General features: G+C 41.4%; 1 protein-coding gene across 10 annotated transcripts in view; it reads left to right on the top strand.

The window, feature by feature from the left end:
• The window catches only part of LOC121554692 (adhesion G protein-coupled receptor L3), a 318,628-nt gene that overhangs the window by 135,023 nt on the left and 160,314 nt on the right, over positions 1 to 23,291 (top strand). For all 10 annotated transcript variants that reach the window (XM_045211912.1, XM_041868385.2, XM_041868384.2 and 7 more), the window contains exon 5: positions 17,561 to 17,670. In XM_045211912.1, the coding sequence (XP_045067847.1) occupies positions 17,561 to 17,670 (110 nt within the window). The remainder of the gene's footprint in view (positions 1 to 17,560; positions 17,671 to 23,291) is intronic.

Below are 23,291 nucleotides of genomic sequence, written 5' to 3'. Positions count from 1 at the left end.
TAAGTCGCTCTGGATAAGAGCGTCTGCTAAATGAGTACAATTTTAAAAAATGTACCTCACACACACAATAATCTGTAAGGTCTCTCAGTCGAGCAGTGAATTAAACACAGACTCAACCACAAAGACCAGGGAGGTTTTCCAATGCCTCGCAGAGAAGGGAACCTATTGGTAGATGGTTAAAAACAAAAGCAGTCATGAATATCCCTTTGACCATAGTGAAGTTATTAATTACACTCAGTTGCCAGAGAGGAAGGAAACCTCTCAGGGATTTCATCATGAGGCCAATGGTGACTTTAAAACAGTTGCAGAGTTTAATGGCTGTGCTAGGAGAAAACTGAGGATGGATCAACATTGTAGTTACTCCACAATACTAACCTAAATGACAGAGTGAAAAGAAGGAAGCATATACAGAATAAAAATATTCCAAAACATCCATCCTGTTTGCAATAAGGCACTAAAGTAAAATTGCAAATATACACTGATTGTACAAAACATTAATGACACCTGCTCTTTCCATGACATAGACTGTCCAGGTGAATCCAGGTGAAAGTTATGACCTTATTGATGTCACTTGTTAAATCCACTTAAATCAGTGTAGATGAAGGGGAGGAGGTTAAATAAGGATTTTAAGCCTTGAGACAATTGAGACATGGATTGTGAATGGGGTGAATGGGCAAGACACAATATTTAAGTGCCTTTGAACGGGGTAGGTGCCAGGCACACCAGTTTGTGTCAAGAACTGCAACGCTGCTTGGTTTTTCATGCTCAACTGTTTCCCGTGTGTATCGAGAATGGTCCACCACCCAAAGGACATCCAGCCAACTTGGCACAACTGTGGGAAGCATTGGAGCGCTTTCGACACCGTGTAGAGTCCATGCCCCGACGAATTGAGGCTGTTCTGAGGGCAAAAGGGAGGGGGGAACAACTCGATATTAGGAAGGTGTCCTTAATGTTTTGTACACTCAGTGTACACTGGAGTTGCTTACCAAGACGACATTGAATGTTCTTGAGTGGCCTAGTTACAGTTTTGACTTAAACTGGCTTGAAAATCTATTCGCAAGACTTGAAAATGGCTGTCTAGCAATGATCAACTTGACAGAGCTTGAATAATTTTTAAAGAATAATGTGCAAATATTATACAATCCAGGTGTGCAAAGCTCTTAGAGACTTATCCAGAAAGACTCACAGCTGTAATCTCTGCCTAAGGTGATTCAGTATTGACTCAGTGTGAATACTTATGTAAATGAGAGACAGTGTATTTCTGTATTTCATTCTCAATAAAAGTGCAAAAATGTCAAAACTGTTTTCACTTCATCATTATGGGGTATTTATCATTGTGACGTGAGGTTCTGTAGTAGCAAGGATGGTAGGGGTGAGTAATCTAATGCACACACTGAACATGGCTTTGACCAAATATTCTCTGTCAAGATCCCCCCCCCCCACCCCCGCTGCTGTAAGAAAAACATTTTTAAAAATGGCAAAAGGAATATATTGGAGTCTGTCTTTGTGTGCGAACCTACCGCCTCTTTAGGTGAAATGAGACCTCCCACACATTTAAATTTCTTCCTCCCTACATTCCCAGACCTCAACTGTGTTTCTCATCTTAGATTCACATACTCTTAATATCAAATTAACCCTCTTTGTCTGGACTATGATGTTTTATACTCATGTCTCATCTCTTACAAAACATGTCTGTCCTCGTGTTGCTATATTGCCTCATGCTACCATCATACCCTCCTTCCACCTTCCTCCACTACCATGAGTCATACTGTGTGTAGTGACCCTGTTGAGTTTGAGCAGAGTGTATTCCCTGGGGGTCTGGCCCTAACCTTTGGCTCTCTTCTCCTCACCCCATATCTTGTGTTGCACCAACCATGGCATCTGAGGGTCTGGGCCACTCAAGGTTAGCTGGGTTACTCATGTGGTGCACTGTGTAAGCTTACTCTCATCGTTTTACATTTACATTGGAGTCATTTAGCAGATGCTCTTATCCAGAGCGACGTACAGGAGCAATTAGGGTTAAGTGCCTTGCTCAAGGGAACATCGGTAGATTTTTCACCAAGTCTGCTCAGGGATTGGAACCAGCGACCTTTCGGTTACTGGCCCAACTCTCTTAGCCGCTGGCTACCTGCCGCCTGGTCATCTGTAGCCTTAGTCATTTCAGCATGAGTAAAGGGGCAAGGAGCAAGAGTCAAGACGGCTAGCCAGTAGCATAGGCCCTGTTGTTGTGGTTCAGGTTAGTACTATGTGTGCCAATTTGGCACTGCCAAAAATGTTCATCAACACTATTGCCAGTTTGAGAACTCAAAGCTGGTCAACCTTGGTTAGTGAGGGACATATTATTATGTTAAGCACTTCAGAGACTTTGATTTAGCTATTCTGATATGAAATATTTATACGAATTCAAGAGAATAGTCATGTTTATGCCAAGACACTTATTTTCTGAGCAGAGTCAATAAGTGTAGAAAATCGAAAAATCATGGAGGGGGAATGTTTGGAGCGTTTGGCTATATTTGTCTCATCAATCATCGTGATCTGTAAATGACCGAGAGTCCCTTACACGCCGCAATGTGGTTTCAGTCATCCGCCCTGAGAAAGCGCCAATTCTTTTACACACACACACCAGTATTCAGTACTAGGAAATGCATATGTTTATCACGGACTCTGAGCATTGAGCTTACAGTGTCTTGGATTTCTGCCACAGTGCTAGAGGGATAAAGCTGCTGTACTCGAATCCTATGGTGTGTAACAGTATGATATACAAGTCAAAATACAATAACCCACAAGCAGGGCCCTATGCGAGATTTGGTTGGGGGGCTCCCCACCTCGCAACAAAACATTTGAGTGGCCCCCGTCTTGATGGTGGAGGGAATCTTTTTTGTTATAAAGTACGTATTCTGCAATTCTACTCATTTTGCTATGGGGCAAATATAAACACATTTTGTTTTAAAGCTAATTTCAAATCAAATCAAATTAGATTTTCCACATGCGCCGAATACAACAGGTGTAGACCTTACAGTGAAATGCTTACTTACAAGCCATTAACCAACAATGCAGGTTTTAGAAAATAAATAAAAGTGTTAAGTAAAAAATAGGTAAGTAAAAAATTTAAATAGCAAATAATTAAAATAAAATAACAGTAGGGAGACAATATACAGGGGGTACCAGTACAGAGTCAATGTGCGGGGGCACCGGTTACTCGAGATAATTGAGGTAATATGTACATGTGGGTAGAGTTAAAGTGACTATGCATAGATAATAAACAGAGTAGCAGCAGCGTAAAAGTGGGGGTGGGACAATGCAAATAGTCTGGGTAGCCATGATTAGCTGTTCAGGAGTCTTATGGCTTTGGGGTAGAAGCTGTTAAGAAGCCTTTTGGACCTAGACTTGGCGCTCCGGTACCACTTTCAGTGCGGTAGCGGAGATAACAGTCTATGACCAGGGTGGCTGGAGTCTTTGACCATTTTTAGGGCCTTCCTCTGTCACTGCCTGGTATAGAGGTCCTGGATGGCAGGAAGCTTGGCCCCAGTGATGTACTGGGCCGTACGCACTACCCTCTGTAGTGCCTTGTGGTCGGAGGCCGAACAGTTGCCATACCAGGCAGTGATGCAACCAGTCAGGATGCTCCTTAGGGGGGATAGGCTTTGTGGTGTCCTCTTCACGACTGTCTTGGTGTGTTTGGACCATGATAGTTTGTTAGTGATGTGGACACCAAGGAACTTGAAACTCTCAACCTGTTCCATTACAGCCCCGTCGTTGAGAATGGGGGCGTGCTCAGTCCTCTTTTTTTTCCCCTGTATTCCACAATCATCTCCTTTGTCTAAGATCACGTTGAGGGAGAGGTTGTTATCCTGGCACCACACGGCCAGGTCTCTGACCTCCTCCCTATAGGCTGTCTCATCGTTGTCGGTGATCAGGCATTTCTACCCATTCTCCATAGAGTTGAACAATTCTACCCATTCTACTATAGAGTTGATCAATTCTACCCATTCTACCATAGGGTTGAACAATTCTACCCATTCTTCCATAGGGTTGAACAATTCTACCCATTCTACTATAGTTTTGAACAATTCTACCCATTCTTCCATAGGGTTGAACAATTCTACCCATTCTTCCATAGGGTTGAACAATTCTACCCATTCTACCATAGGGTTGTGTATTACTATTCTTACTCTCAATAGTAAGTTGAGACCCTGACTGAGTTCATACAAATATATGTTTTTGACGGGGGCCCTAAGCGACCCCTTACGCCCACAAGCTCTGCAGCAGTCTGGGTTCTTGTCCTTAAATGGTGAGGGAGGAGAGAGAGAGTCCATTTTGTGGTTTGGTGTCTACTTCTTTGTGGACACTGTTCCTACAGGATGAATGGGGACTTATTTCAGATATACAAAATTGCAGAATGGGAATTGTGAGCAGCCAAAACCCACTATATAAAAAGCCACTAAACTGTCTGAGTAGGATTATGTTTGTCGGGGGAAAAAGTCCCAAGCCCCTCATATTTGGAATCAAACCATAATGATCCAGATTCAATCAATCTAGAACTTTTCAATGCCTCCACAATTCCCCCACAACTCATATCCCCATGGGTAATACAACTCCATTCATTCAGGGCCCGGAGAATAGCTTATAAATACATTACAAGTTAGTCGTGGGATTGAGCAGTCACTTTTGTGCGTCTGCTTAGTTCCACGTAACTAATCCTGTGGAACTATAGAAAGGGGATCAGGTTTGTCGCCCAAAGTGCTTCATCAAAAGACATCCACACAGCTCGTCTTCTCTCCTCTCCAACTAGTTTGATGTTTCACTAATGCTAACCTAACATCCACTTCTGTAAACATTTGAGTTGACGTAAGCCACAGTAAGGGGCTTATTGTATCTCCTTTACGTTATGATTGTCTTGATGGCTTGTCGTGATGCTCCATGGAGCTTAGAATACACCGCAGGGCTTGAGCGGTTTAAAATGGGGGTCCCCTTCAGCGCTGTGCATTAAATCCTCCTCCCACACTCCTTCCCTTGTATGTACTGTTTACATTCGTTTCCCATCTATCTGCTTCTCTATGTTAATCTCCATTCAGCCTGGGTTGTGGCGTCGGAGGACAGAAAATGACAAATGGATAAAAAATATAGAACCGCTGTCTGCCAACTGTGGGATGAATAAGTCTCTGGATTTGTGTGATACATGAATTCAGTGATGCCATAATAGATGCTTTATCAAGTTTGCTGTTTGTGTGTGTCTGTGTTGGTGTGTGAACCATACACTTGTGAGTTAGCCAGAACATGGACGCTAGCTCGCTCTATGCGTTCACGCATGCATGTCTGTGTAGATTGGTGTATTGTGCCCTGAGAAATCTGTTTATTAACCTTGCCGGTGCTTTCCATGTACAGTTGAAGTCGGAAGTTTACATACACTTAGGTTGGAGTCATTAAAACTAGCTTGGAAAATTCCAGAAAATGATGTCATGGCTTTAGAAGCTTCTGATAGGCTAATTGTCATCATTTGAGTCAATTGGAGGTGTACCTGTGGATGTATTTCAAGGCCTACCTTCAAACTCAGTGCCTCTTTGCTTGACATCATGGGAAAATCAAAAGAAATCAGCCAAGACCTCAGAAAAAATGTTTTTGACCTCCACAAGTCTGGTTCATCCTTGGGAGCAATTTCCAAATGCCTGAAGGTACCACGTTCATCTGTACAAACAATAGACGCAAGTATAAACACCATGGGACCATGCAGTTGTCATACCGCTCAGGAAAGAGACACGTTCTGTCTCCTAGAGATGAACTTACTTTGGTGCGAAAAGTGAAAATCAATCCCAGAACAACAGCAAAGGACCTTGTGAAAATGCTGGAGTAAAACGAGTCCTATATCGACATAACCTGAAAGGCCGCTCAGCACGGAAGAAGCCACTGCTCCATAACCGCCATAAAAAAGCCAGACTATGGTTTGCAACTGCACATGGGGACAAAGATCATACTTTTTGGAGAAATGTCCTCTGGTCTGATGAAACAAAAATAGAACTGTTTGGCCATAATGACCATCGTTATGTTTGGAGGAAAAAGTTGGTAGCTTGCAAGCCAAAGAACACCATCCCAACCGTGAAGCACGGGGGTGGCAGCATCATGCTGTGGGGGTGCTTTGCTGCAGGAGGGACTGGTGCACTTCACAAAATAGATGGCATCACGAGGAAGGAAAATTATGGGGATATATTGAAGCAACATCTCAAGACATCAGTCAGGAAGTTAAAGCTTGGTCGCAAATGGGTCTTCCAAATGGACAATGACCCCAAGCATACTTCCAAAGTTGTGGCAAAATGGCTTAAGGACAACAAAGTCAAGGTATTGGAGTGGCCATCACAAAGCCCTGACCTCAATCCTATAGAACATTTGTGGGCAGAACTGAAAAAGTGTGTGCGAGCAAGGAGGCCTACAAACCTGACTCAGTTACACCAGCTCTGTCAGGACGAATGGGCCAAAATTCACCCAACTTATTGTGGGAAGCTTGTGGAAGGCTACCCGAAACGTTTGACCCAAGTTAAACAATTTAAAGGCAATGCTACCAAATACTAATTGAGTGTATGCAAACTTCTTCCCCACTGGGAATGTGATGAAAGAAATAAAAGCTGAAATAAATCATTCTCTCTACTATTATTCTGACATTTCACATTCTTAAAATAAAGTGGTGATCCCAACTGACCTAAGACAGGGAATTTTTACTAGGATTAAATGGCAGGAATTGTGAAAAACTGAGTTGAAATGTATTTGGCTAAGGTGTATGTAAACTTCTGACTTCAACTGTATGTGTGGGCACATCTTCATAATATGCGCTTTTGCTATGATCCAAGCCCCTGTCAAGGCTAATGCAGTTTTAATAAGAATTTAAAGATTATAGTTTAGTCCACAGAACGATAGCATGCCTTTGTATGGCAGACTCAATATGTCTTGCACTCCGAAAAGGAAGGGGGTCATAAAAGGCACACCCAATGAACACATAAACACAGTACACATGGCTCTCTACAACAACCTTGACTCTCGTTTTAAAAACGTTCTGCCACTGGACAAGGACATGTCGCTGTAGTGTGGGGATAAGAGAGAGAGAGAGAGATAAGACATGCAGTTTTGAAGGAATTTTATGACAGTCTGGGAGACGGGCTGAATGAAAAAAAGATGGATGCTGTGGCGCGCAGCTGGGACAGACAATGAATGAAGTGTACTGTGGGCAGGAGGACCATCACTAAAGGGTAATGGGTCCCTACAGAGGGAACCAGGATGTTGACCCATTCCTCACTCTCTCGCTCTCCTCTTTCTCTCGCTCTCTCTATCTCGCTCTCTCTCTCCTTCTTTCTCTCTCGCTCTTCTTTCTAACTCCCTCTCTTTCTCTCTCGCTCTTCTTTCTAACTCCCTCTCTTTCTCTCACTGACCCCACTCATTTCAGACCAGGTCGGATGAGACTGCTAGCTCCTGTCTCCTCTGTCTCCACTTTCAGTCTCTAAAGAGTACAGCACATCCTGTTTTCTTGTTGCCACTGGTGGCAGACTAATAACAGATACTTTGTCAGCCTGAGTGTAGCACTGTGATGCTCGTCCCCCTGCTAGCACACCAAACAGACATGCAAGGGGACACGCCAGGGACTCGTTTTCTCAGAATAAGTTCAAGTTAAATGGAAGTGTTTGTTTATTTTTTTACAATGTTATTCCTCAATGTAACTGAACTGTGGAACATCTCAGTCCCTGTTGGACTTCTTTGGAGCCATTGCACCATATTCTGGCTGTTTTGGGAAATGTTTCTATGATATTCTTGTACTAATTGTTTATGTAGCAAATCAGTGCAGCAAATGCTATGGGTCACTATTATCTGAAATCCATAAATATTGTTCTGTCATAAGGAGTTTATTGGACTCGTCTGTGTATCTTTTTGCCCAGAGTTCAATCAGTATATCAGTCTATTGACAGCTGAAGGAGGAGATTGATACAGACTCTTTCCCATGTTTTAATGTCATCTGAGGTGGACTGCACAGCTACAGCCCCAGTATTGGACAGACACCACAGTGCTGTCTGTGTTAGGATGAGGGGGATGGTGTGATGACTGAACCCGTTCATTGTCACTTTGGTGGCAGTGGTGGGATCAAGCAGCGATTATAGCGATTACGATTTGTGCTTACATGGGGCTCTGTGCTTTGTGCCACATCCACCGTCATCAGCTGTGCTGTCTGAGCCCTAATATGGCCGCTGTAACAAATAGTGAGGGAGCAGGCAGCGAAGGGTAGGGAGGGACAGCTTGGCCGGGGGCAGCTGTAGGGGCGGTGTATGGCCAAATTGAAAAATTACGAACAAAGGCTCTCGCCCCCCAACAAGCTCTGAGATGGCGTTGAATACTAATGTCGACAGAGATTGACATTTGACTGAAGCAGGCTGTCAATATCAACATCTTTTTTTTTCTCCTTCATTTAATATGATCACATTTTTTCTTTCTGTCCATGTTCTGAGAGTACGTGTGCTAGTGGTGCTAGTTTGTCGAAGTGAAATAGTCTTTATTCAAATGTCATGGCGATGACAAGCGAACAAGAGGGCGAAAATACTGCAGTGAAACATTTATTCATTTATTTCATGTTTTGCTGGAATGCCTACTGCAGATGCTGAATGTTCTTCTAAATGATGTTGTTATCCTTTGTCCTTGCTGCTTTTTCTGCAGTAATCTAGGAACTGCTGCAGTAATCAAGGATCTGCCAAGTTTTCCGCATACACATCACGTAATCCATTGTAACTTGGCTTCTCAAATCAAGTAAAGTGTTGAACACACTTTGCATGTTAAGTATTTGGAAGGTACATACAGTGGGGGAAAAAAGTATTTAGTCAGCCACCAATTGTGCAAGTTCTCCCACTTAAAAAGATGAGAGAGGCCTGTAATTTTCATCATAGGTACACGTCAACTATGACAGACAAATTGAGATTTTTTTTTCTCCAGAAAATCACATTGTAGGATTTTTAATGAATTTATTTGCAAATTATGGTGGAAAATAAGTATTTGGTCACCTACAAACAAGCAAGATTTCTGGCTCTCACAGACCTGTAACTTCTTCTTTAAGAGGCTCCTCTGTCCTCCACTCGTTACCTGTATTAATGGCACCTGTTTGAACTTGTTATCAGTATAAAAGACACCTGTCCACAACCTCAAACAGTCACACTCCAAACTCCACTATGGCCAAGACCAAAGAGCTGTCAAAGGACACCAGAAACAAAATTGTAGACCTGCACCAGGCTGGGAAGACTGAATCTGCAATAGGTAAGCAGCTTGGTTTGAAGAAATCAACTGTGGGAGCAATTATTAGGAAATGGAAGACATACAAGACCACTGATAATCTTCCTCGATCTGGGCCTCCACGCAAGATCTCACCCCGTGGGGTCAAAATGATCACAAGAACGGTGAGCAAAAATCCCAGAACCACACGGGGGGACCTAGTGAATGACCCGCAGAGAGCTGGGACCAAAGTAACAAAGCCTACCATCAGTAACACACTACGCCGCCAGGGACTCAAATTCTGCAGTGCCAGACGTGTCCCCCTGCTTAAGCCAGTACATGTCCAGGCCCGTCTGAAGTTTGTAAAGGAAAGAATGAATGGGGCCATGTATCGTGAGATTTTGAGTGAAAACCTCCTTCCATCAGCAAGGGCATTGAAGATGAAACGTGGCTGGGTCTTTCAGCATGACAATGATCCCAAACACACCGCCCGGGCAACGAAGGAGTGGCTTCGTAAGAAGCATTTCAAGGTCCTGGAGTGGCCTAGCCAGTCTCCAGATCTCAACCCCATAGAAAATCTTTGGAGGGAGTTGAAAGTCCGTGTTGCCCAGCGACAGCCCCAAAACATCACTGCTCTAGAGGAGATCTGCATGGAGGAATGGGCCAAAATACCAGCAACAGTGTGTAAAAACCTTGTGAAGACTTACAGAAAACGTTTAACCTGTGTCATTGCCAACAAAGGGTATATAACAAAGTATTGAGAAACTTTTGTTATTGACCAAATACTTATTTTCCACCATAATTTGCAAATAAATTCATTAAAAATCCTACAATGTGATTTTCAGGAAAATAAATCTCATTTTGTCTGTGTACCTATGATGAAAATTACAGGCCTCTCGTCTTTTTAAGTGGGAGAACTTGCACAATTGGTGGCTGACTAAATACTTTTTTTCCCCACTGTAGATGTGTTCAAATCATTCAGTAAGGGTTGTGTGTTCATTTGTCAACATAAAAAAAAAAGATTGCACCCATAAACAAAAAACTGTTAACTCAAATATGTATTTCTACTTGACTCTTACACTTACTAAACACAACGCGAGTGATGTCATTCTTAACCTTCCCTAGAAGGGAAGCACTCCAACGTACATTTCTCCAGGGTGAAGTTTCCCCTAGGTACTGATCTAGGATCAGCTTCCCCTCCCCCAATTCTAACCTTTACCATTAGTGGGGGAAATTAAACACTGGATCAGGGTCTGAGGGACATATGTGATCATATTATTAATTTACATATTTGAATCAACAACGTCATGAGAATCTGTTTGCTCACTCTGCTAGTTCAAAGGGGCTGCGTCTGAGCCAAGAGTCTGATGAAACCCTGATTATCCTCCTAATTGGTCATTGTGAAGTCGTAGCACCACGTGGTACGGCATGCGGCCCCTTCCATCAATTCCCTCCCACTCTGCCATTGATTTGCAATGAATGTGTTTAATTTTATTTATTGTATGGCCTAACTGTATGTGCCTTCAGGAAGTCAGTTCTCAGTTGAAATGAGACTTGAGGGATGGGTCCCAAATTGCACCCTATTCCGTACATAGTTCACTACTTTTGATCAGAGCTCTATTGGCCCTGGTCAAAAGTAGTGCACTAAATAGGGCCATGGTCAAAAGTAGTGTAGTAAATAGGTAATAGGCTGCCATTTGGGATTGACACGTGATGGAGAGGTTAAATTCTAGGCTGTGCGTTGAATGATATGTGCCACAATGCCTTGTGGGAATTGGAATATGGGTCAAGACAGATGTAAAGACCGGGATTAAGTGTGCAATCTACATCATGGAGTATTATATTGTTTAATCCACCCCCGAGGAAATGTATTTCAAACCATGATTAAAGTTGCTGAATATGACATGGCCTTCAGTGAACTCTGTTTGTCAACATGTTTTAATCAAAAATATGCTGTTCTATGGAAGATGGTATTGGCTTTGTATAATAGCCCTCCTACAAAGAGAGCTCTCTTTGAATATCCCAAAAGGTATATTTAAATATATTTAATCATGATAAACAGGAGAGATTACATGATTGCTGTTTCTTGACAAATGTTTTTAAGATAATGTGCTGTGTGTGTACGTGTGTGTGTGTATATATGCATGTTTTGAAGAGTTGTCTGTCCAATTGACCTTGCCTTTCTAACTCCATCTGACATCCTATCGCTTACACCTTCCCACCCCATCACCCTCAACAATTATTCCTTTGACCAAGAGAGGATAGAGAAACCTGCCCGGTGATAAGGAAGGCCACTATAATTGTTTCCCCCTTTCATTGGCCTGACCCTTATTTATTTGAGTGGCGTTTACAGCCTTTGGAATTAACTCTTCGAATGAACAAACGGTCCTCCAGACGTGTGTCTGACAGAGGCTCTTGGCCCCCTCGCCCCGTAATCCGGGGTGAGTGAGTGACAGCGGGGGGTCATGACCCCATAAAGCCGGGATTGGTGCTGGAGCTCTGGACCATATCTCATTAAAGGGGCAATGTTTTAAACGAGACGGGCCTTCACTCTCTCCCCTCACTGGATCGATTGATTTGTCCAGGGCCAATCAATGTTAATTAAGGTGTAAGGGAACCCTTTAATTGTGCTGTATGAATCATTGTGTCAGCTAACGCCTTGACCTTCTCTGACTTACATTGTGACGAACAGCTCCTCGTGAGAAGAAAATACATTCTCGATATTGCCAGATGAACCTAGTAGATATCAGAGAAGATTTCGTTATAGGAGTTTTAGATGTATGCATAGCTTGTCAAGGGATGACCAAGAGTATAGGTTCACATGCTTAGGTCAATACAGTACATTGTGAATGGCTCTCGTGAGAAGTACTGTAAGTGCATTTTAGATATTGCCAGATTAACCTAGTAGATAGAATAGGAGGTTTGGTAGTAAATATATTTGAGATAATCCAGGTAACGCTAGTAGATGTGCCAAATTACAGAGGAGTAACTTCTTGATGCAATTAAAGCATTTACGTCCGGGAAAACTCCAGGGTTGGATGGCATACCAGTGGAGGTATACCAAACCTTTTTTGATATACTCAGAGGACTGTTATTAGCATGTTTTAACCACTCCTACAAAAATTGTAGATTATCAGATACTCAACAAGAAGGTCTGGAAGTACTGGAAACAGTAGAACACTATAACAAAATCTGGGAAACCAGGCCTGGTTTTCATAGCTGACTTTGAAAAGGCTTTTGATAAAGTACGACTGGAATGTATTTATAAATCTCTTATAAAATGGGTTTAAGTTATGTATAGTAACCCTAGGTGTAAAATAGTAAATAATGTCTACTTAACTAAAAGTATTAAACTGTCGAGGAGTAAAACAAGTTTGTCCACTATCAGCATATCTATTTATTATGGCCATCGAAATGTTAGCTATTAAAATCAGATCCAACAATAATATCAAGGGGTTAGAAATCAAGGGCTTAAAAACGCTGATGATTCATGCTTTCTTTTAAATCCACAATTTGGATCCCTCCACAGCCTCATAGAGGATCTAGATACTTTTTCTAACCTCTCTGGATTACAACCAAATTGTGATAAGTGTACTATATTACATATTGGATCACAAAAAAATACAACTTTTACATTACCGTGTAGTTTACCAATAAAATGGTCTGACGGTGATGTGGACATAATCTTTATACATAACCCGAAAGAAAGAAATTATTTTACTACAATACATGTTAATAGAAAGTTAGCAAAAATAGATACGATTTTGTGGAAAACTCACCCTGATTAACTCTTTCATCATATCCCAGTTTACCTATTTACTTATGGTCTTGCCTACACCTAGCGACCTGTTTAAAAAAATTATATGAGCAAAAAATATTCCATTTTATTTGGAATGGCAAGCCAGACAAAATTAAACAGGCCTATTTATATAATGAATATGAATTCAGAGGGCAGAAAGTATTAAATATTAAAGCATTAGACCTCTCACTTTTAGCATCAGTCATACAAAAGTTATATTTCAATCCAAACTGTTTCTCTAACAGATTAATAAGAACGTCTCACCCCATGTTCAAGAATGGCCTTTTTCCCTTTATTCAGATTACAACCTCTCACTTTAAGTTATTCGAAAATGAAATAATCTCAAAATATCGCTATTTTTAAAACAAGCCATAGAAAGTTGGTCGCAATTTCAGTTTAATCCACCAGAAAATAGAGAACAAATAATACAACTAATATTGTGGTTAAACTCAAATAAACTAACTGATTATTTTTTTTTTATCGAAAAAATGTTTAAGAAAGGTAAAACCTTTGTAAATGATATCATAAATAGGATATGTCACACATGCAGCTAACAAAAATATATGGAAATGTCTGCTCTACCCAAAATTACAACCAACTAATTGCAGCATTACCGCAAAAATGGAAGAGGCAAGTGGAAGGGGGAAAAAGTAAGGAACTTGTCTGTTGGCCTTGCATTAAAGACCAAAAATGGTTAAAGAAAATTGTGAGAAAATAAAAAGTATACCAGTTTCATTTCAGGACCAGAAAATTGACAGCTGTGACATATACAGTGGGGAAAAAAAGTATTTAGTCAGCCACCAATTGTGCAAGTTCTCCCACTTAAAAAGATGAGAGAGGCCTGTAATTTTCATCATAGGTACACGTCAACTATGACAGACAAATTGAGAAAAAATTTTCCAGAAAATCACATTGTAGGATTTTTTATGAATTTATTTGCAAATTATGGTGGAAAATAAGTATTTGGTCACCTACAAACAAGCAAGATTTCTGGCTCTCACAGACCTGTAACTTCTTCTTTAAGAGGCTCCTCTGTCCTCCACTCGTTATCTGTATTAATGGCACCTGTTTGAACTTGTTATCAGTATAAAAGACACCTGTCCACAACCTCAAACAGTCACACTCCAAACTCCACTATGGCCAAGACCAAAGAGCTGTCAAAGGACACCAGAAACAAAATTGTAGACCTGCACCAGGCTGGGAAGACTGAATCTGCAATAGGTAAGCAGCTTGGTTTGAAGAAATCAACTGTGGGAGCAATTATTAGGAAATGGAAGACATACAAGACCACTGATAATCTCCCTTGATCTGGGGCTCCACGCAAGATCTCACCCCGTGGGGTCAAAATTATCACAAGAACGGTGAGCAAAAATCCCAGAACCACACGGGGGGACCTAGTGAATGACCTGCAGAGAGCTGGGACCAAAGTAACAAAGCCTACCATCAGTAACACACTACGCCGCCAGGGACTCAAATCCTGCAGTGCCAGACGTGTCCCCCTGCTTAAGCCAGTACATGTCCAGGCCCATCTGAAGTTTGCTAGAGTGCATTTGGATGATCCAGAAGAGGATTGGGAGAATGTCATATGGTCAGATGAAACCAAAATATAACTTTTTGGTAAAAACTCAATGAATGAGGCCATGTATCGTGAGATTTTGAGTGAAAACCTCCTTCCATCAGCAAGGGCATTGAAGATGAATCGTGGCTGGGTTTTTCAGCATGACAATGATCCCAAACACACCTCCCGGGCAACGAAGGAGTGGCTTCGTAAGAAGCATTTCAAGGTCCTGGAGTGGCCTAGCCAGTCTCCAGATCTCAACCCCATAGAAAATCTTTGGAGGGAGTTGAAAGTCCGTGTTGCCCAGCGACAGCCCCAAAACATCACTGCTCTAGAGGAGATCTGCATGGAGGAATGGGCCAAAATACCAGCAACAGTGTGTGAAAACCTTGTGAAGACTTACAGAAAACGTTTGACCTGTGTCATTGCCAACAAAGGGTATATAACAAAGTATTGAGAAACTTTTGTTATTGACCAAATACTTATTTTCCACCATAATTTGCAAATAAATTCATAAAAAATCCTACAATGTGATTTTCTGGATTTTCTTTTCTGATTTTGTCTGTCATAGTTGACGTGTACCTATGATGAAAATTACAGGCATCTCTCATCTTTTTAAGTGGGAGAACTTGCACAATTGGTGGCTGACTAAATACTTTTTTTCCCCACTGTAGATTGCAAAGAAGTTGGGATGAGATTTTGGATGCACCTATTCCATGGCACATGGTTTATGAACTGATACGCAAAACAATGCAGGGTTCAAAACTTAAAATTGTTCTATTTAAATTATTATACACAATTCTTGTAACCAATAGATTGTTATACATACACTACCAGTCAAAAGTTTGGACACCTACTTATTCAAGGGTTTTTCTTTATTTTTACTATTTTCTACATTGTAGAATAATAGTGAAGACATCAAAACTATGAAATAACAAATAATCATTTAGTAACCAAAAAAGTGTTAAACAAATTTGATATTCTACAAATAGCTACCCTTTGCCTTGATGACAGCTTTGCATACTCTTGGCATTCTCTCAACCAGCTTCACCTGGAATGCTTTCCAACAGTCTTGAAGGAGTTCCCACATATGCTGAGCACTTGTTGGCTGATTTTCCTTCACTCTGCGGTCCAACTCATCCCAAACCATCTCAATTGGGTTGAGGTTGGGGGATTGTGGATGCCAGGTCATCTGATGCAGAACTCCCTCACTTTCCTTCTTGGTCATATAGCCCTTACACAGCCTGGATGTGTGTTGGGTCATTGTCCTGTTGAAAAACAAATGATAGTCCCACTAGGCCCAAACCAGATGGGATGGCGTATCGCTGCAGAATGCTGTGGTAACCATGCTGGTTAAGTGTGCCTTGAATTCTAAATAAATCACATACAGTGTCACCAGCAAAGCACCCCCACTCCATGACACCTCCTCCTCCATGCTTCACGGTGGGAAATACACATGCGGAGATCATCCTTTCACTCACATCGCGTCTCACAAAGACACGGCGGTTGGAACCAAAAATCTCAAATTAGGACTTCAGACCAAAGGTCAAATTTCCAACTGTCTAATGTCCATTGCTCGTGTTTCTTGGCCCAAGCAAGTCTCTTCTTATTATTGGTGTCCTTTAGTAGTGGTTTCTTTGCAGCAATTTGACTATGAATGCCTGATTCGCGCAGTCTCCACTGAACAGTTGATGTTGAGATGTGTCTGTTACTTGAACTCTGTGAAGCATTTATTTGGGCTGCAATCTGAGGTGCAGTTAACTCTAATGAACTTATCCTCTGCAGCAGAGGTAACTCTGGGTCTTCCTTTCCTGTGGCGGTCCTCATGAGAGCCATATATACAAATAAATATATGGGAGATTGGAAATGATGCAGACAATTACATTTATGGAATCTACAATCTATTGCCCCCCCCAAATAAATAAATGCTAATAATAATAATAATTGATATGCCAATTTGGTTGTATGATTTTATGGATATTTTCATAAAGCTGAGGTTCACGTGCATGGGTAATATGACCTCTAACTCCTCTAGCGGTGACATTGACCTTTGCCTCCTGTTGTTCTACTGATGCGCACAGATGGTTAATTCATATCAATCGATACACTCGTTTAATGATGTGATAGTAAATGTCGTGCAGTAAGTGTTGTCATTATGCCTGGCGAGATCACTGGGTGCACGTGGTGGGATCGAGCGTTGATTGATGACTGCCTAAAGTAAAATGGCAGGCTTAAGACACTGTAATTGTGTTAATAATGAAAGCCGAGGTGAAAGCTCTTTCAGCCCATTTTGCACTCGGCTGACTGTGTCCTCTCCCCATCCGTCATGCCCTGAATATCAGCCGCACGCGGTCTAAATTCATATCACGGCAGAGAAAATGCTGTGTACCAAATGGTGCCCTATTCCCTATACAGTGCACTACTTTTGACCAGGTCTCAAAGGGCTATGGTCAAAAGTAGTGCACTATAAAGGGAATAGGGTGTAATTTAGGACATAGACATTGTTTTAGCCCGAGTCCAACCTTCTTCTCGCCAAATGGATGATTTTACCGTTGACGGCGTGGCAATCAATGTCCACTGAACCCGCAATGCATACATTTCTCAATCTGAGCAGCGAAATCAAATGGGAATTAATTCTAGTTCATTAACCACATGCTAAATATTTATCATAGCAACATCAGCGTTTCATTGTGGTACCTCTGAATGTTGACTGTATGGTTCTATTGTCAGTATATCTGAATTCACAAACAAACCTCTGTAAAGTTCTAACACATGGTTAAAACTCTCATTTTGATCACATGGATGGTCAGTCCTTGCATCCACAGCTCTGTCTATACATTTGAGAGTGGTTACATTTCTCTATCTTCATCCCTTAGCTCTTTACCAAAAACAGTGGCAGGCATTGTTGTTGTTTGAACCATAGATTGCCCCTTTAACCTGACCTTTAATCTGACCTTTTTCTTCCTTTTCAGATGTAATAATCGGACCCAGTGTGCTGTAGTGGCTGGACTAGATGTATTTCCTGACCCTTGCCCCGGAACCTATAAGTACCTAGAGGTCCAGTACGAATGTGTACCCTACAGTACGTATCTCTTCATTCTCTTGTGTTCTTCTAAGCAGTTCATGGATATGTCCTAAATTGCACCCTATTTCCTACATAGTGCACTACCTATATGACCCTGGTCAGTAATGCACTATAAAGAGAGGAGGGTGCCATTTGGGATGAAGCCCATGACATAGTGCATGATACATTTTGTATTGTAATGCTCTTCTTCGCCATGCTTAATTCCATGTAACAGCAATGCCACTTCACTCTGTCATATCCTAAAATGTATGATTATGTCCTTAACATGTCTTTATGTTGAAGTTAATGTGGTCCCTTTTAAGTAAGCTGCTATATAGGTACAGTAGCTACTTGGGCACTGGCAAATGTCACTATTTGATTATGATACCTCTCAATGTATCCAAATGTGAAAAATGAATGTTCAAATTAACTTAAATCAACTGTCAATATGGTGACCTTTATTCAAAACCAAGGTGATATGCCTCATATAATAATTTTTATCTTCTATCCAACTCATAATTTTTAATTTTCATGTTATAAATAACAGTGTCAATGATATTCTAGCACATGCCATATCGGGCTTATGATACATATCAGATGTGGACGGTATTGATTGCTATGGGGATTTGATGTAAGTGAGGCATTGGATTCAAGGTAGATTAGGATTTAATGTAGTATTAGACTTCAATTTATTACCAAAGGGCTATCATCCATAAGTAAATCAATATTGACATTTCGATGTTGATGTCATTCTTATTCCACTAATTCTTGACAGTGTTTTCAGAAAACTGACAAGACTGACTGATTTCTGTCAGTAGAGGTTTTTTGTAATTATAAATCCACAAAAATATGATGAAACATAACCAGATGCTCTGCAATTGGTCAATCAATTTTCTCACACACCTAAAAGAGAATATTGCATCATCAACTGATACTTTTCTGAGTATTCACCCTCGGTTCTAAGCATTCACGGCTCTGTCAGAGCTATTACCAACTGTGTACGTCAAGTTAGCGCTTTAGCATCAAAGGCAGTTTAGCTTTATTCAAAATGCAGTTGTATTAGCTTAGATTCTAGCTAGGCCATTTTTCACACACACTTCCTTTAATAAGAGACGAGAGACCTAGGCCTGACCCTTCAAAACCTTCAAAACAGCACACCTTTCAGCCACAGTGGCATCATAGCATGACCTAAGCACCCCAAAGGTATCCATGACTGAACTGGAAATGGAAATAGTTTGAGGTGTGAATGGAATACCCAGCATGTAGACGGGAGTAAACAGATGAACAGGAAGAGAGGATGAGGTCACAGGAAATGCACAGACATTATCATGCGACCTCCCACATTGTGTTTGGCTGATCCTCGAAAAGAGAAAATAGTTTAATGTAAAAGTGTGTCTAAGCAAATGGGATTTATTAACTACTGTAATTTGGAATGAACTGGATGTGTCATTTAAAGTCAATTATATTTGCTTCCATCCAGCTTGTTGCCTTTAAATAATGGATAGTATCATGCTGCTTTGCAGCATCTGAGTTTCAAATTAAACAAATGTCACATATCAGATGTTATCATTTCATTTTGAGGTGCTTTAATCTATATTCGTTATGTTAACACATCTAAGAGGTGATTATGCAATTAAAAGGCAGACTGTCAAACTAAGTTGAATAAAAAACTTAAAAGAACTCTAATTGCCATGGGGTGGTGGTTTTCATCTTATTAAGAATATCCACCATACTTGACATAATAATAATAATATGCCATTTAGCAGACGCTTTTATCCAAAGCGACTTACAGTCATGCGTGCATACATTTTTACGTATGGGTGGTCCCGGGGATCGAACCCACTACCTTGGCGTTACAAGTGCCGTGCTCTACCAGCTGAGCTACAGAGGACCACCGTTAAGCTTGGTTCATTGAGCCAAATAATAACCATGCCCGGTTGTTTCCACTGCTATCATATTGACAACTCATACTAAGCCCATAGTATTCTTTATTTGTCCCTTTCTTTCTCTCTCTCTCTCTCTCTCTCTCTCTCTCTCTCTCTCTCTCTCTCTCACCCCCCATCACTCTTTCACCCTCCCTCTCTGCCTATATCTATATCCCTCAATCTCTCTGTCTCTCTCTCTCTCTCTCTTCCTGTGGAGGACGTTTTCATCAGTATTCCGGTGCTGAAAGCAGGCACTGTCAGTATAAGTTACAGCTCCTCTCTCCATCTTCCATCAGCAGAGGAGAATGGCTCCATCAGACCCACACCTGTAATAATAGGGAATGATACGCTGCAGAGAGCTTCACGCTGACGCAATATGATATTGATTTTATTAATTGGTGATTCGATTCGCGCCATGAATCATAATGGAAATGCAATGGCGGATATTCTGGGAGCTAGCCACCAGTGTTTTCCTGTGATGTGAGGCGATGCAGACCAAGCTCTTACTCAACCTGTCATTTTGAATAATCACTGGCTTCCTTTTACTATTTGGTCCAATACAACAAGAACGCGCTGCATTGAAGCAACCATGCTGCTGCTGAGCCCGTGTGTGTCATGGCAATAGATCCATCCTTGTGGGTAAATGAGTACATTCTGATATTGCCACGTTTCCAAATATATAAGCCATCCTTGTGTTCGCGTCAGCATGGACTGGTGTTTGCCGAATGTACTTCTAGTGTTTAGACTTGCTCTGCCATGCACTCTGAGGATTACCACGGCTACAGTTTGGAATGAGTGATGCGCCCGTCGTCCCTTTGTGAGGATGACGTAAGCGAGACAGGGATCAGCTGGCCGATATGTCAAGATCTCTCTCCGGTCGGCCCTCTAACCCTGACTCTCTTCCTTCATCCCTTCCTTGAAATCATCACTGATATAACATGAATGGATTGTTCAATGTAAGCTTGTCACTGCATTGCTTTCACCAATCACATCATGTCAAATCAGTGGATACCTCAAAGGAAGGGGTGAATGAAGGATGCATTTTAAGAGTATTCAAACAGGGCCCTGTAATCCTCCAAGTCTCATCTCCAAGTGTATTCAGAAAGATGCCTGTCCTGACCGTCCTCTCCCTCTTATTCAAACTTTCTCTGTAACACTCTCCTTTTAACGGCCAGTTTCTGTCCTCAGAGGTCATCTTTCTTTAGAGGTCAACACTGTTTCACAGTAGCCTCTGCCCCCACTCTTTCACAGCTTTAATGAATCACCCATTACTCATAACAGAAAGCTCCCGTGTCCCCTGCAGGGTCATGAAAGAAAATACATCCCCAGGTGAAATGGCCAATGTCCCTTGTGGAATGTTTTGCCAACCACCACCAATGTTTCGTCCTGGCATTGCCTCTTCCAACATCTACCTCCCTTCCCTCCCTCTTTCCCTATGACTAATTACATCTCTAATTGTGTGCTGTTACCATGGCGAATGTACTGACCTTGATTTCGGCAAATAAATCCCGATACGAGAACAGTGTAATTATAGCACTCGCTTTCAGGAAGTCTTTTGTTCTGCTCCAACATGCAAAATGGATACCTCTGTGCGAGTGAGCGAGCGAGAGAGAGAATATCCATAGCTAAACAGTCTCCAGAGCTTCCCTGTTGTTCCACAGTAATAAAGACAATGCAAAACCCCCACAATGCACAGCGGGATCCCCCCATCCCCAAACATGGCTTGTGTGTGCGAGCTAAGCCAAGATGTGTAATCATAGCTTGATTCAGCTCAAATAAGGTCATCCGTAGCTATACGTCTAGGTGCGTAGCCGCGTACTTCGCCCGGCAGTTAGACGTTTTTAGATTTTTTAAGGCCAGGCACCACAGGTCAGGCTGAAATGACATTTTTGCATCTACTTAGCACTTTTTTGTTTTCATAGAATTTTGGTACAACAATATTAATATATATAGAAAAAACTCCCTACATACATTTCTAATTTGCATATTTTAATACAATATTTCTGAAAAAGGTCTTACATTTGCATCTACATTCAACTGGCAAAAGTTGATTGTGATATGATTAAGGGAAAATAATTACCCTATTAAGGTGTGGCGTCTGGCCTTAATTTGCTTCTAATTCATTCCGCATGGACAAGCAATCAATCGTTAATAAGCGGCAACCGGTTCGGCGGCCTAATCGAATCAAGCGTCGGATTATTTTGGCACAACGCTCAGCACCTGCCGCAGTCGTCGCCCGTCGGTCGGCATTGACCAAAGCTGGAAGGCAGATGAAAACTGTGAAATCAATGCGGCCATGGCGCGTGGGTGTCTTTTACAATTCCGCCCCTGCATAATGTTGTGTCATTACAGGCGCCGCTATGCCACGGTCACACCTTTAGTAAACAGCACCTGTGTGACTGTTTGGCTGACAAGACGCTTTGTCATACTCTGTTGTGCTTCCTGAGGTTGATTTCAAATTGGATTTGTTATAGTTATGAAAATGTATAATATATGAATGAAAAATGAGTGAGGATATAAGTTTTAGCTAGATGCTTAAGAGGAAAATACTTTTTCTGTGTCAGTGTAACCTTTTGTCATTCACACAGTAAGTAATAGCATCAACATGTAGCCTATGATGTTGCTAGAATTGGATTGGTGTATTTATTTGTATCACATCAAAGATGAACTCACCAATTGTATACATATAACTAGCTCAGTCAGTCAGTCAGCAGCCATTTGCCATTAGTTGTATTTATTGCATTCACACACCAGGTACAAATTCATTTGATGTTCTATCAAAACACGCCACTCACTCTTTCTCTCTTTGTACTTCATTGACCTAATGTGCTAGTCTAGCTAGCATTATCCTATTCACTGACAGTCTCTACTCACCTGAATGACTATCTCTCCTCATGTGTGAAGGGAGATTGCAGTGCTATCACATCGTTTAGTGATAGCTGACCACCCTGCAACTGGGGAAGGCTTATGATGATGGCTTATGATCTCACACAGTGTGTGCAAATGTGAGAGGGAAAATAAATCACTGACCTTTATCTTGAATATCACAGTCATTGGTTTTAACACTGATCTCGAAACGGATTGTATGTCCACGGTTTTAACTGGTAGGCCCCTATATCCACAGTCATATTGTGTTTTGTCATGGATGTATTTACATTGTAATTGGCAACATTCACTCTTTTTCAACATCAAATTCATCATCTGCAGCACCATGTAAAAACGCAGGGTTTCTATGTTTTGTAGTCAAAAATATAGAATATGTGTTTTTCTGATGACATCTGGTGTGCGTCATGTGACTTTAACCAACTGTGAGCAGGCAAAGGCTACATACTACACTGAACAAAAATATAAATGCAACATGCAACAATTTCGAAGATTTTACTGATTTACAGTTCATATAAGGAAATCGGATAATTGAAATACATTTATTAGGCCCTAATCTATGGATTTCACACAACTGGGAATACAGATATGCATCTGTTGGTCACAGATACCTTAAAAAAAAGGTAGGGCTGTGGATCAGAAAACCAGTCCGTATCTGGTGTGTCCACCATGTATTTGCCTCATGCAGCGCGTAGACTTGATCAGGCTGTTGATTGTGGCCTATGGAATGTTGTCCCACTCTTCTTCAATGGCTGTGCGAAGTTGCTGGATATTGGCGGGAACTGGAACACGCTGTCGTACACATCAATCCAGAGCATCCCAAACATGCTC

The sequence above is a fragment of the Coregonus clupeaformis genome, chromosome 39, assembly GCF_020615455.1.
Source record: "Coregonus clupeaformis isolate EN_2021a chromosome 39, ASM2061545v1, whole genome shotgun sequence".
In the NCBI taxonomy this organism is placed as follows: domain Eukaryota; kingdom Metazoa; phylum Chordata; class Actinopteri; order Salmoniformes; family Salmonidae; genus Coregonus; species Coregonus clupeaformis.
Note: the sequence above shows the minus strand (reverse complement) of the source record. Positions and strands in the feature narration are given on the sequence as shown.